At 44.9% G+C, this 15,895-nt stretch overlaps 1 protein-coding gene across 6 annotated transcripts; it reads right to left on the bottom strand.

The window, feature by feature from the left end:
* Positions 1-7,423: 7,423 nt before the first annotated feature.
* TMEM106C (transmembrane protein 106C) lies at positions 7,424-12,803 on the bottom strand. Of its 6 annotated transcripts, none has more exons than XM_047868313.1 (8): positions 12,723-12,803; positions 11,925-12,136; positions 10,980-11,043; positions 10,317-10,476; positions 10,085-10,225; positions 9,583-9,632; positions 9,081-9,134; positions 7,424-8,157 (listed from the first exon to the last, which is right to left on the bottom strand). In XM_047868313.1, the coding sequence occupies exons 2-8, from the start codon at positions 12,106-12,108 to the stop codon at positions 8,061-8,063; spliced, it is 750 nt and encodes a 249-aa protein (XP_047724269.1). In that variant the 5' UTR covers positions 12,109-12,136; positions 12,723-12,803; the 3' UTR covers positions 7,424-8,060. The 6 variants fall into 6 exon arrangements, with proteins under 6 accessions (XP_047724269.1, XP_047724274.1, XP_047724275.1 ...); XM_047868318.1 differs by having other exon boundaries at positions 12,727-12,774; XM_047868319.1 differs by having other exon boundaries at positions 11,925-12,208; positions 12,723-12,751.
* Between the last annotated feature and the right edge of the window lie 3,092 nt (positions 12,804-15,895).

Here is a 15,895-nt window from a genome sequence, read left to right as displayed (position 1 = left end):
GAATGTTTATGCACCAAATTCAGAGGCCCCCAAATATATAAACCAATTAATCACAAATATAAGCAATCTTATTGGAAAGAATGTGGTAATTGCAGGGGACTTTAATACTCCACTTACAACAATGGACAGATCATCCAGAAAGAAATTCAATAAAGAAACAATGGCCCTGAATGATACACTGGGCCAGATGGACTTGACAGATATATTCAGAACTTCTCACCCTAAAGCAGAAAACACATTCTTCTCAAGTGCACACGGAACATTCTCCAAGACAGATCACATACTGGGTCACTAAACAACCCTCCATAAATATAAAAGAATTGAGATTATACCATACACACTTTCAGATCACAATGCTATGAAACTTGAAATCAGCCACAGGAAAAAGTTTGGAAAACCTCCAAATGCATGGAAGTTAAAAAACATCCTACTAAAGAATGAATGGGTCAACCAGGCAATTAAAGAAGAAATTTAAAAATATATGGAAACAAATTAAAATGAAAACACAACAGTCCAAACCCTTTGGGATGCAGCAAAGGTAGTCCTGAGAGGAAAATACATTGCAATCCAGGCCTATCTCAAGAAACAAGAAAAATCCCAAATACAAAATCTAACAGCACACCTAAAGGAGCTAGAAGCAGAACAACAAAGAAACCCCAAACCCAGCAGAAGAAGAGAAATAATAAAGATCAGAGCAGAAATAAGCAATACAGAATCCAAAAAAAAAAACAAAAACAAAAACAAAAACAGTACACCAGATCAAAGAAACTAAGAGTTGGTTTTTTTGAAGAAATAAACAAAATCGATAACCCCAGCCAGACTTCTCAAAAAGAGAGAGGACCCAAATAGATAAAATCACAAATGAAAATGGATTTATCACAACCAATCCCTCAGAAATACAAGCAATTATCAGGGAATACTATGAAAAATTATATGCCAACAAACTGGACAACCTGGAAGAAATGGACAAATTCCTAGACACCCACACATTACCAAAACTCAAATGGGAAGAAATAGAAAATTTGAACAGACCCATAACTAGTGAAGAAATTGAATCAGTTATTAAAAATCTCCCAACAAATAAGAGTCCTGGGCCAGATGGCTTCCCAGGGGAATTCTACCAGACATTTAAAGCAGAGTTAAACCTATCCTTCTCAAGCTGTTCCAAAAAACAGAAACAGAAGGAAAACTTCCAGACTCATTCTATGAAGCCAGCATTACCTTGATTCCCAAACCAGACAGACACCCCGCAAAAAAGGAGCACTAGAGGCCAATATCCCTGATGAACATGGATGCAAAAATTCTCAACAAGATACTAGCAAGTTGAATTCAACAGCATATAAAAAGAATTATTCACCATGTTCAAGTGGGATTCATGCCTGGGCTGCAGGGCTGGTTCAGTACCCACAAATCAATCAATGTGATACATCACATTAATAAAAGAAAGGATAAGAACCATATGATCCTGTCAATAGATGCAAAAAAAGCATTTGACAAAATACAGCATTCTTTCTTAATAAAAACCCTCAACAAAGTCGGGATAGAAGGAACATATTTAAACATCATAAAAGCCATATATGAAAAGTCCACAGCTAATATTATCCTCAATGGGGAAAAACTGAGAGCTTCCCCCTGAGATTGAGAACACACAGAGATTTCCACTCTCACCACCGTTAACACAGTGTTGGAAGTCCTAGCATCAGCCATCAGACAACAAAATGAAATAAAAGGCATCAAAACTGGCAATGAAGAAGTCAATCTTTCACTTTTTGCAGACGACATGATACTCTACATGGAAAACCTGAAAAGACTCCACCAAAAGACTCCTAGAACTGATACATGAATTCAGCAAAGTTGCAGGGTACAAAAGCAATGTATGGAAATCGGTTGTATTTCTATACACCAATAATGAAGCAATAGAAAGAGAAATAAAGAAACTGATCCCATTTACAACTGCACCAAGAACCATAAAATACTTAGGAATAAACCAAACCAAAGATGTAAAAGATCTGTACGCTGAAAACTATAGAAAACTTATGAAGTAAATTGAAGAAGACACAAAAAAATTGAAAAACATTGCATGCTCGTGGATTGGAAGAATAAATATTGTTAAAATGTCAATACTACCCAAATCAATCTACACATTCAATGCAATTTCAATCAAAATTGCACTGACATTCTTCCCAAAGCTAAAACAAACAATCCTAAAATTTGCATGGAACCACAGAAGACCCCGAATAGACAAAGTAATATTGAAGAAGAAAACCAAAGCAGAGGCATCACCATCCCAGACTTTGGCCTCTAGTACAAAGCTGTAATCATCAAGACCATATGGTATTGGCACAAAAACAGACACAAAGACCAATGGAATAGAGAACCCCGAATTGGACCCACAAATGTATGGCCAACTAATCTTTGACAAAGAGTATCCACTGGAAAAAAGTCTCTAGCAAATGGTGCTGGGAGAACTAGACAGCAACATGCTAATGAATGAAACTAGACCACTTTCTTACACCATACACAAAAATAAACTCAAAATGGATGAAAAACCTAAATATGAGATAGGAAACCATCAAAACCCTAGATGAGAAAGCAGGCAACAACCTCTTTGACCTCAGCCGCAGTAATTTCTTGCTAGACACATCTCCAAAGGCAAGGGAATTAAAAGCAAAAATGAACTATTGGGACCTAATCAAGATAAAAAGCTTCTGCACTGTAAAGGAAACAATCAATAAAACTAAAAGGCAACCGACAGAATGAGAAAAGATATTTGCAAATGACATATCAGATAAGGGTTAGTATCCAAAATCTATAAAGAACTTACCAAACTCAACACCAGAAAAACCAGTAATCCAGTAAAGAAATGGGCAGAAGACATGAATAGACACTTTTCCAAAGAAGGCATCCGGATGGCTAACAGACACATGAAAAGATGCTCAACGTCACTCATTATCAAGGAAATACAAATCAAAACCACACTGCGATATCACCTCACACTGTCAGAGTGGCTAAAATGAACAACTCAGGCAACAACAGCTGCTGGCAAAGATGTGGAGAAACGGGAACCCTCTCACACTGTTGGTGGGAATGCAAACTGGTGCAGCCGCTCTGGAAAAAAGCATGGAGGTTCCTTAAAAAATTAAGAATAGAACTACCTTATGACCCAGCAATAGCGCTACTAGGAATTTATCCAAAGGATACAAGAGGACTGATTCATAGGGGCACATGTACCCCAATGTTTATAGCAGTGCTTTCAACAATAGCCAAATTATGGAAAGAGCCTAAATGTCTACCAACTGATGAATGGATAAAGAAGATGTGGTTTATATATACCATGAAATACTACTTGGCAATGAGAAAGAATGAAATCATGGCACTTGCAGCAACGTGGATGGAACGGGAAGGTATAATGCTGAGTGAAATAAGTCAGTCAGAGAAAGACAGATATCATATGTTTTCACTCATATTTGGTTCTTGAGAAACTTAACAGAAGACCAAGGAAGAAGGGAAAGGGGGAAAAATAGTTACAAACAGAGAGGGATGGAGCCAAACCATAAGAGACTCTTAAATACAGAGAACAAATTGAGGGTTGATGGGGGGTGGAGGAGAGGGGAAAGTGAGTGATGTGCATTGAGGAAGGCACTTGTTGGGATGAGCACTGGGTGTTGTATGTAAGCGATGAACCACGGGGATCTACCCCAAAAACCAAGAGCACACTTTACACACTGTATGTTAGCCAATTTGACAATAAACTAAAAAAAAGTTTTATAAAGAAAAAAATCCTCTGCAAAATAGGGCTAGAGGGAACATACCTCAGCATAATAAAGGGCTTATATGCAAATCCCACAGCCAACATCATACTCAATGGTGAAAAACTGAGAGCTCTTCCCCTAAGATCATAAATAAGAGAAGGATGTCCACTCTCGTCACTTTCACTCGACAGTAGTAGTGGAAGTCCTGGCCACAGCAATTAGACAACGTAAAGAAATAAAAGGCATCCAAATTGGCAAGGAAGAAGTAAAATTCTCACTATTTGCAGATGACATGATGCTATATATAGAAAACCTTAAAGATTCCACTGAAAAACTACAAGAACTGGTAAATGAATTCAGGGAAATCACAGGACACAAAATCAATGTGCAGAAATCTGTTGCCGTTCCATACACTAATAATGAAGTAGCAAAAAGTGAAATTAAGAAAACAATCCCATTTACAATTGCACCGAAAAAATAAGTATCTAGCAATAAACTTAACCAAAGATGTGAAATACCTGTATTCTGAAAAGTATAAAACACTGATGAAAGAAATTGAAGATGATACAAAAATAGAGAAAGATATTCCATGCTCACGGAAAGGAAGCATAAATATTGTTAAAATGTCTGTACTACCCATGAAATCACTACTGCGTTATATGCTAACATGGATGTAAATTAAAAATATACATATACCTATACATATAAAAAACCTCTGTACTACCCAAAGCAATCTATAGATTTAATGCAATCTCCATTAAAATACCAACACCATCTTTCACAGAGATAGAACAAACAATCCTAAAATTTGTACGGAACCGCCAAAGACCCTGAATAGCCAAAGTAATCCTGAAAAAGAAAAACAAAACTGGAGGCATCACAATTTCAGATTTCAACTTATATGATAAAGCTTGTAATCATCAAACCAGTATGGTATAGCCCAAAAACAGACACAAAGATCAATGGAAGAGAATAGAAAACCCAGAAATAAACTCACAATTATATGGCAAATTAATCTTTGACAAATGGGGAAGGAACATACAATGGGGAAAAGACAGTCTCTTCAACAAATGGTTTTGGGAAAACTGCACAGCCACATGCAAGAGAATGAAAACTGGACCACTTTCTTATACCATACACAAAAATAAACTCAAAATGGATTAAAGACCTAAATGTGAGACCTGAAACCATAATAATCCTTGAAGAGAGCACAGGCAGTAATTTCTCTGACATTGGTCATAACAACATTTTTCTAGAGAGGTCTCCTGAGGCAAGACAAACAAAAGCAAAAATAAACTATTGGGACTCAACAAAAATAAAAAGCTTCTACACAGTGAAGGAAACAATCAACAAAACTAAAATACAACTTACTGAATGGAAGAAGATATCTGCAAATGACATATCCAATAAAGGGTTAGTGTCCAACATAAAGAGCAGATACAACTCAACACCCAAAAAACAAATAATCCAATTTAAAAATGGGCAGAAGACATGAACAGACATTTCCCCCAAGACGACATACAGACGGCCAACAGACACATGGAAGGATGCTCAACATCACTCATCATCATAGAAATGCAAATCAAAATTACAATGAGACATCACCTCACACCTGTGAGAATGGCTAAAATCAAAAAGAGAAAAAACAACAAGTGTCGGCGAGAATATAGAGAAAAAGGAACCCTCTCGCACTACTGGTGGGAACATAAACCATGGCAGCCACAGTGGAAGACAAGATGAATGTTCCTCAAAAATTAAAAATGGAATTACCATACGATCCAGTAAACTCATGAGTGAATACTTATCGCCAAAATACAAAAACACTAATCCGAAGGGAAACATGCACCCCTAGGTTTACTGCAGCATTATTTATAAAAGCCAAATTATGGAAGCAGCCCAAGTGTCCATCAACTCATCAACAGATGAAGAAGTGGTGTGTGTGTATGTGTGTGTGTACACACACATACACACACACACAAAACGGGAGTATTAGCCGTGAAAAAAATGAAATCTTGCCATTTGCACCGACGTGTCTAGAGCTAGAGTGTATTAGGTTAAGCAAAATAAGTCAGAGAAAGACAAATACCATATGACTTCACTCATATGCGGAGCTGAAGAAAAATAAATGAACAAAGAAAAAGTGACTCGGCAAACTGTGGCCTATATGGGGCCTGGCAAATATCAAAAGCTTGTGGTAGACGAACTTCTGCTATGGTTCTGAACAAAATGCATCAGAAAATGCAATCCTTTGCATACAGCAGGTGCTCAATAAACATTTTCCTGGCATGAGTAAATGAACAAATGGAGATTTCAACCAGGTGACACGGTGAAAGTAGTGTGAGAGCAAGAAAGGTCCCAACATAGGCCACACCAGAACCTGCAGAGAAATGATCTCTAGTGAAGCCCCGTGTCCAAGAAACATACTCTCCAAATCTCAACGCACTAGGAAAACCACAGTGATAGCGAAGACACCCAAGCCAACCACTTGCCCTTTCTATTCTGGTGTTGCTGACAGCAAATTGTATGCATTGAATCAGTAACTGACGGAGAGCATGATTAAACCACGCAGAACACCCCACAGTGTAGCTTGGGATGCTAGGATGTAAATAGGTAGGAGAATTCATAGCATTATGCAGTCGGACCTGTTTAAAAATTTTAAGTGCTCTCACTTGAAGATCATAGCTGAATTCTAAGGTAATATGTAGAAGAAATGCTGTGGAGGTACACGGCCACAAAATGGGACTCCAAACTGAAGTACTAATGAGTAACATGAAAAGAAGTGCTAGAGACTAGTTGGAAAATGGTAAAACTAAAGAGAAAATGTGGAATTGTGAACATCTTCATTTGTTCAGGGCACGTTCTGTTTAGGATAGTGTTCTCAGAAAAGGGGATTTGCTCCGGCACAAGTGGTGGAGTTCCCTCACCGACACACAGTACAGACCATTAAAGGATCCAGTAGAACACTGTAACTCGGCTTTCGACCCTGAGCTTTGGGTTACTCCATCATGGTCAACAGCAGCCAAAGAATCATAAAATTTCTTAGGTTGAAGACTCTGAGTGCAAAAATCATTAAACAAATATAATCAACCTATAGGAATGGGGACAAAAGCTAATACTGACTCCCTGCCACCACCTGTTGCTCTGTTAGGGTTTCCCGAGGCCACCAGTGAAGGAGCTGGAGTCCACCTCAGCCGAATCCTGAAACCTAACTATTCAAGTTACCCGACTAGATTCCCTGCCATCGTGGGGCTGTATGTAGCCCATTCTTTGGACGCCAAGAGGGTGGACAAAACTTTCAGCTTCAAACCAGGTCCTCTTAATCAGTACTACAGTCAACTGGTGGGGGACGTTATTCCTCCTTAGGGAAAGCAGCTGCTCACTCCTCAGGCATCTGCCCTACCTCTAGCAACCTCCAGGGGGCACTAAGTGGTCTGTTCTCCAAGAGCAGTAGGGCAGCCTGTCACCACAGGGGGGCGCCAGATGGGGAGGAGCCAGGCTGCTGTGGCAGGAGGCTGCTTTCTTTCAGTGATGGCAGCTCACGGGGACAGTACAGTGGGGACTCCTTTTCCTCCCCCCTCCCCCATCCTGTGCTGACCCACTTAGCAGGCAACTATTCTACAGTCCCCCAGAGGTGGCTCCTAAGACATCCAGGCAATCAGAGGAAACGTAGGTGAATCAAAAAAGCAGGGTTTATTTTTCTACCAAATCCCCAATCCATGTTCCAGCCAATGGATGAAGGGTAAAGCAAGCCTCACATAGACTCTTGCTAAAAACAATTGAGCTTTCTACAGGAAAAAAAGGTTTTCTGTTTTTAAGTTCCTAGGCATTTGTGAACAGGTGAAAAAATTTCCCATATTAAAGGGTCTGTGCTTCCTTATGTATTCGAATGTTCCCACCCTCTGCCTCTTCTGTGCAGACGAGTAGGACAGTCCTGCAGCTGCACTAACAGTCCAATCTCCACGTCACTCTGTGCATTGATAACCTAGAACCACGGTATGATTTCTATTTGTAATGCCCCAAGAACAGCCGAAAAGATCAGGATTCAATTCTCCAAACTTTCCGAGTGCCTACTATTTGCTGGGCACAGGGTAGGCACCGGGCAGTGAGTCTGCTGGTTCTGAGAAACACAGATGGCGCTACCAAGAGGAGCTCTCCCCACCAAGCGGCAGGAGGGTGTTTGCTGGCGATCAAGAGAACCAATTTCTCCTCTCTTTCTACCACCTGCGACATGGTATGAAACTCAGGCCCTGGGAACAGGTGCTGTGTCTCTTCTGGCAGGTGCTGCCATGGAAGAACCAAGAGCAGTTTCTAAACAGCTGTGGAATTTGCTCCACAGTCCACATAGTGATGTGTCTCCAAGGAGCTCTGTGTCATGTGGCCAATGTATGAAATCTTCACTGAAGTTCTAGGGGGAGGAAAAAAACAACAACAAGAAGAGTAAGTTCTGTTTTTGAGATGAAGAAAAGTTGCCTAAATAATTTCTAGCAAGCTCAAGCAACAATATCCATGGGTCCCAGATGCATATCTTCACGATTACATAACCAGGAGGCCAGAGGATCTTTCTACATTCACAGAAAGGCTATGGCATGAAGAAGTGGTTCTCAACCCAGGACAATTTTACCCTATAGGAAACTTTCTGCAATGTCTGAAGACATTCCGGGGTATTACAACTGAGGGGCGGGGAGGTGGTGACTTACTAGCGTTTAGCAGGTAGAGGCTAGGGATGCTGTTAAACAACTTGCAATGCACCAGACAGCCCCCCACAACAAAGAACTGTTAACGGTGCCCAAAATGTCCCAATGTCCAAAATGTCAACGGTGCCAAGGCTGAGAAGCTCTGCTCTAGACCCTCCTATTTCAAATGTCTAGAAGATGCTTGTCATCCGCAAATTGAACAGTCAGGGTTCTAGGACCAACTCTATTTATAGAAAATAAGACCCATGACATATGGTAATTTATGTGGACAGAAAGTAAGTCTGGTCAAATGCCTAGTACTTACTACGCCTTGAGAAGTTCTTCTGTTCTTTACTAGTCTCACTTGGATTCTAAAGGGATCACAGAACCAGACCCTACTTCATGGAGAAAACTTTATGTCTACCTGATCACTGTGAATCTGGTGATTTGTGAAGGGAATTGGACACTGCGTCTAGAGAACACCCAAGGGTCCACTGTATTTGTGCCTGTAAGACATCATGTGTCCCCTCTTTGGTTAGGTGCCTTTGCTTTGTGGGTCACATAGCATCTCCCAAGCAAAGGTGGTGAGGTCACACAGCTTGATGGTCCAGGTGCAGACGCAAAGGCCACGGGGACAGGGAGAAGAGCAACGTACCGCATGAAGATCACTATGTTGTGCACCACGATACCGGGTAATGTGCAGAAGAAGCTACCAAACAGCAAATACGAAAACAGTTAGATTGGTTTGAAGAAAAAAAAAAAAGAATTAGCAGAAGAGCGCTGAGTGACACGGTCAGCCCTGCTTGGGACTCCTCTGCTCCCCCACCCTTCTGACCTAAGTGCTTCCAGGGCTCACTAGCTCTGAGTCCCCACAGAGTCCACACATCCTCCCACGTCATGATACTTGTTTTTTCAAACCCACCATATAAATGCCGGAGCCTGTAAATGTTTCTAGTGGCTTAATGATCTTAGAAATCCCAGCACTTCGGTCGAAGGCCAACAACACATCCTCCAAACAAACCCCAAGATGGCCAAAGCTTAGGGAACCTACAGGCCAAAGGCTGGGACTTAAGGTAGGACCAGCCCCAATCAACTGAGTACATTCTGAATCCCTTCCATCCAGCAGAGAGCACACATATAGACAACGCTGTCCTTACTACACATAGGAAAACGGTCCTCCCATCTCAGCCTTCGCAGTAAAATTCACCTGAAAATAAGACACCAGAGTCAGTCTGTGGCCCAGGCAGGCTCGACACAGAACAGCACTGTTACCAGCAATCCACAGACTTGAGAGCATTCATCCATCACGTACAAAATACTTCCCCGAGATTGTCCCTGACACAGACCATGACCCTCTAACAACGCCTGCAACCTCTTCCCTTGCGAGAGGCCAACAGACTTCAGACTATAAGACTGCCACTTCTCGATTTGTAGCGAACTGCTTGCTCTTAGAAATTCTTTTGTTCTCCTAACACTCAAATGCCAGCTGATTCTTTTTCCTATTTCTCATAATTACAGAGCACATCAAATTTTCCTCATCAACCAGTCGCTGCCAGTGGAAATGAGAAGACGGAGAGCAAAGTCCTGAGGCTACAGCACCCCACGGCCCCTATTATTTCCTGAAGCCTGTGAAGCAAGGGTCCTAAAAGAACAGCATACCAGTTGCTCGCTCCGAGGTGGAATGAGGGAGACGTTAGTGGTCACGTATGTGCCAACCACTGTGTTCATGTACTGAACCTGGCTGGACAGGCTGGTCACTGCCACAGAGTAGAAATTGGAATTCCTGATTTTCAGGGTGGCCTGCATCAGGGTGAGGGAGGAAACAAGTATGAGTGTCTTGGGTCCAAGACTTGTAGGTGCACAATCTGGGAAGCAAGGCCCTAAGTCTTACCGTGATGGCGAGGATTACAAGGGAGTCCTGCTTATTAAAGGTGACTTTCACCACTTTGATGCCGTCATCATCGACAAGGACTGAATGTGGAAACAGGAAGAAAACCACCAAACCAGATGCCAGGAGACAGAGCAGGACAGACAGGAGGACGTACTGCTTACTGCAAATGACACAGCACATGATCGGCCCGGGCAGTCAGATATCAAGGTCCAATTAGTCAAGATTAAATGCAAAACCAGGGATGAGGGGAAAAGGAAAGTACAAAGAGCCAGGAACAACAAACCAGGCAAGAATGAGTGCAGTGGGAGAAGCCTTTAAAAACTCATTTGCATGCCATCCGTCATCTGGAAACAGAAGCTGAAGGGAGGAGCTCGGAGGACAGAAACAGTTCCTCACCTCCCAGGATACCCCTGTTCTCCAATGCCTTCCAGGTCAACCCTTTCACTTGGCCCTCAGAATGTTTCTAGCAGTGGTCCTTCCCCAGATTGTGACGGGGCAGAGCAGTCCCCGTCTTTAATACTGCTCGAGCAGACAGTATTAAAGGAAATGGGGAATTTACAAGAACAGATAAAATTTTTCAAAAAGTAGCTGGCACTCATACATATATGGGACTAGGGACAGAAGGACAGAAGTAGGTATTAATAGGAGAGACACGTGACTCACGTTCTCTGAGGGCGCAATCTCTGATCACTGTGTGGGATCAAAGCCACCAACTCATTTACTTGTTCTAGGAAAGAACCAAACAATTATTTTGGTAAAATAAATCCCATGTGCTCGTGATACTCTCCTTTACGTCACAAACGAACCTGTCACCACAGAGGTTTGCCTGAAATTAGACATTTCTATACTAGTTCCACATTTTGGGTTTAAGGAACAAGAAACCAGTAAATCCACAGACTGTGCCACAAATTACAAAACATCTATCGATCCTACCAGGGCAGTGACATGGAGGTTGAGACATCTAGATCTTTTTCTAGTTTCACCGCATGGCCTTGAGCTGCCGAATGGCCCTGGGGAAGTCATTTCCTCTCTAGGCTGCTGTCTCCTCATGTGTCACATGAAGGCTTTGGAGTAGATGGTTTCTAAGGTTCTTACCAGCTGTAAACATCCGTGACTCTCCATCTAAATTGCGAAGACCTTCTGAGGACCAATTTACTGACAGATGATCCTGCACTTAATCAAGGCTCCCCTCCTGAGCATGTGTTTTTCTCTCCCCAGTTGAAATACTTTCCAGACCTTAGGCCGTTAATGATTTACTATCTATTTCCTTGAAAAGACGCTTCCAAGATGGCTCCCCTGAAAAGCTGTGCCAGGCCTCACAAGTGAGAGCAATAAAGAAACGTGCCTGTCAACAAATCCCACAACGTAGAGCCAACTGCATGTTCCAAACCAAGGCAACAAAGAACAAAAGAGTGGAAGTCAAGAGAGGGTTTCAAATATAAGGAGACCAACAGAAGTTGTGCAACCTACCCAAATTTATCAAATTGGCTTCTGTTCAGGGCACTATGACTATGGCACCGCTGCCCAGAAGAGAAGCTCTGTCTGGGCGGCAGAAGCAGCCCTGTGGGTACCTTGGGAATCCTTCCCCTGATTGCCAAAGATGCTCACCTGTTGGAATGTAGCCTGTCCCCTGGCACGTGAGACAGGTGATGCTATCTCGACCTGTGAACTCCACATATGGGAACTGAGCAATGGCTTCTTCCTGCTCCCTTTCGGCCAGCAAATCCTCCCTGTTATCTTTCTTTCGCTTGCAGTAAGAGGGGCGAGCAGAGGTGGAATGCTGGGACCCCATGGCCCGGATGTGCCACTTGTATCATGTCCTGAGACGTAAAGAGGCAAGTGAGCGCATGTTAGTGGCCACGCTGAGCCCGGAGAGAAGGAATTGCCTCTTTCTGTCAGAAAAGTGAAAACACACACAAAAAAGAGACCAAATTGCCGTCCTGGGATTTCAAACACCTGCACGATTTCTACCAGGATCGTCATTTTGTAGCAATGTTCCTCAACCGCTGCCACCCGCCCCATAAAGCCAGAGAAACAAAAGCTCCCTCCACCAACCTGCCCAGCTCCTCACTGCCTGTGGACTCGGGGCACCCCAGCTCCCACCTGGTCCCAGCCTCGCCCCTTCCTGCCCGCTATTCGCAAACTCTGCGCTCTCCTCGAGAAAACCTTCCCGGACAAACAACAGGCACCAAATCAGTAACAGGCCTTAGAGATCCCCATCCCCCTCCACTCCCAGCCCCGGGAGGCGGGCTCAGGTCACGCCCCCCGGCTGAGTGACGCTGCGAGCCCACCAGGGTCGCCCAGACGGGAGCGAACGCCGGCGTCCCCGGACCTGCAGCGCGCCGACTCCCGGCAGCTCCTCTCTGGGCCGCACCCACCGCCACCTGCCCGCTCCAGCAGGTTTACCTGCCTCTTCGATCCTCCGTCCTGCCAGCACTCGCCGCGCACGCGCCGAAGGGCAAGCCGCGCGGGGAGAGGGACGCTGGCGTGCGCTCGCGCGTGCGCTCTTCCCAACCCAACTGTGACGCCGGCAGAGGGCGGCAGAGAGCGGTGCCCCGCTCGGCGACGCGAGGCGGCCCGGGAGAGCAGGCGATACTCCAGAGTTTCCCAGAAACGCCAGGAAGGGCCTGAGTCAAGTTTCCGGAGCCGCGTGCCTCTGCCGAGGGACGAGGAAGGAGCCGGCGGCGGCCAAAGCCATTCTCAACTATCGTTTGGGTCCGAGGGCTGTGTGGACGCAGAGGGTGCAGAGATGCAGAAGACACGGAACTTGCCCCCATTCCGGCTTAGTCCTCCCCTTACCTAGTCATCAGTACACAAAAAGGCATGCGCAGAAGGGGTGAGAGAACGCTTTTTAACGAGTGGGGTTCTTTGCACATACTCTTAGCCTGCAGCAGAAGAAAGTGAGGACAGACATTAAGTGACGTTGCTTACGACGCTGCTGGGGGAGAGGAGAGATTGTGAACCCGACAGATGAAGGGCCTGCTTGGCAGTGGAGAGTGAAGCTGGCGACCTCCAAAGTCTCTGCCACCTCCGTAACTCTTCCTTTATGCTCTAGGGAACGCTGGTGCCCCTTCTGCTGTCCTGCTACCTGCTCAACTGCTGGTCACAGCCGATCCACTGAGCCTTTAGAGTAAGAAGTGCTAAAGAAGGAAATAGTAAATGACACTTGTTTAAAGACAGTGAGGCAGACTTTACTAAAGGGGGGCCATGGCTATGGGTGTAGGGACGGCTGCAATGGGGACTTGCATTGAGGGGGTGTGGAAGAGATTGGGTGCAGCTCTGAATACAACATGGGCAAGTAGGAATTCATAGGCAAGGAGCAGGGTGGGTGGTCAGCAGATGGAAAATTACTACGAGGAAACATCAGGGGTAGGGAGAATTCTGGCTAAACCGACCTAACAGGATTCTTGCTGAAGACAGGCCAGGATGATCAGATGTCACCTGGGGGATGGTGGGGAATGCTCAGGTATCCAGGGTCCAGAGTTCTTGCTCATACTGCATTCTACGATAAGCACACAGAAGGGCCTAGGAGAAGTTTTAGGAGCCTGACTAAAGTTTGGTCAAGCAAAGAATCGTAATCAGAACCTTAATCTCAGCAAGGAGGCATTGTTACTCTTTTCTACCTCTAGCCCATACCTTCTCCTTCCTGAAATCTGGTCATCATCTCTCTCTTTGCAATCTCTATGCCAATTTATATTCTTTATACAAATCGGATTTTGTTCGGGGCAACAATATGCTCAATTAAAAAATACATCTCCCCACCTGTCTTGCCACGTGACACAGCTTGAGCCAATGAGATATAGGCAAGGGTTGTGTGGCACTTGCTAGAAAGCTCCTGATAAGGGATGGAGACTTAACTGGTCCTTTGACCTTCTTCTTCCAGTTTGCAATTTGGATTTGATGTTGGAGATGGGGCAGCCATCTTGTGACCGTGAGGCAAGAAATGCATGCTACGGAAGGCTGGGTAGAAGCATAAGAGGAACCTGGGTTCCTATGGCATTTGGAGCCACACTCAGGCCCTGGACTACCTATCTTTGACTTCTTGTTACATGAGAAAAATAACCACTTCCCACCAAAATTGTGTTTTTGGGGGGTGCCTCTCACAGTGGGATACAATCCTAAAAAATAAAGATACAGACAGACAAAGCCTGGATTTTAACACAAGCAGTCTGACTGCTTTAATCACACATTATGTAGGCCACTCTTAGGTTTCTAGCCTCTAGTTCTAAAGTCTGCTCTTAGGGGCGCCTGGGTGGCTCAGTCGGTTGGCGTCCGACTTTGGCTCGGGTCATGATCTCACGGTCCGTGAGTTCGAGCCCCGCGTCGGGCTCTGTGCTGACAGCTCGGAGCCTGGAGCCTGCTTCAGATTCTGTGTCTTCCTCTCTCTGACCCTCCCCCGTTCAAGTTCTGTCTCTCTCTGTCTCAAAAATAAATAAGCATTAAAAAAAATTTTTTTTTAAATAATAAAGTCTGCTCTTAGAGGGAGACCTCTTTCCTGTCTGAGGCCTCTCTTCCAAGTTCAGCTTTCTTGTCTGAGGACCCACTGCCGACAGAGAATTCACCTGGGGAATCTGGGGAATGAGCCCATCCTTTAGTCACATGGGTGTTGCCTCACCTTGAGGCCTCTGTTGGATCCCTGCCAAGGACTAATGTCCACACTACAGATGGATGTTTCAGAGGGTCCAGGCTTGTCCGGGGTGCCAGGAAGGTGAAGAGGCAGCGGCCTGGTTCATACCCGCTTAAGAAGAAGTGGAGGCCAGAGGATGTGGAGGGCTGTGGATGCTCTGAAAAGGAAAGGGAACAGGCTAAGCGCTTGGGCCTGTAGTGAGGAAAAAAAGGGCTTTGGATTGGTGGGGACTGTGAAGGGGGCCTTGGAACTTAACCAGCAGAACCCCTGAGGCTTTCTGGCAGTCTGCTTCTGAAAGTGTGTTTGGGACGGATAGCCTACACTCTCCAGTATGGCTGTTCCATCTCCTTGTCTCCCCAGCACCCAGCTCGACACCTGGTGCATAGTAGGCTCTCAACAAATGCTTGCAGAATGGCTCAGCCTGGAGGCTGGCCAGCACTGCCTGGGGGAGTAGTCCCAGCATCCGCCTGCACCATCCGGGAGGCAGGTTTAATTGGGCAGCACATTCCTGAGAAGACACCCATCACTTCTCACCTTTGCCTGGATTCCAGGTTTGTCTCACCATCCCGGTTATGAGCAGTGAGGTTACTGCAGACATGAGCTCACTGGGGCTCTCCGGGTGGGCCGGGGCAGAGTGGGGCCGTCCGGGGATCCCTGTACTCCCAGGCTCCTCAATTTCTCCACATGCACTAGGTACCCCTGGCCTCACAGGCCGAGGGCAGTAGAGACCTGAGCCGGCTCTGCTAGGCTGCACACCTTCCCCCTCACACGCGGGGACAGGACTGTGCAGGGCAGTGTTTTAAGACTATGTTGACCTCCCTCTGCGCTGACGTGGAGGCTGAGGGTTTAGAGCTGGAAGTGGTCTGCAAGGTCTTGATTCTGTTCCCTTTATCCATTCCACGCTTGGGAGAACTTGCTTGAGGTTAAGTGACACCCAGTAAGTGAAAGAATC

Source organism: Prionailurus viverrinus, chromosome B4, assembly GCF_022837055.1.
Source record: "Prionailurus viverrinus isolate Anna chromosome B4, UM_Priviv_1.0, whole genome shotgun sequence".
NCBI classification, from domain to species: domain Eukaryota; kingdom Metazoa; phylum Chordata; class Mammalia; order Carnivora; family Felidae; genus Prionailurus; species Prionailurus viverrinus.
Note: the sequence above shows the minus strand (reverse complement) of the source record. Positions and strands in the feature narration are given on the sequence as shown.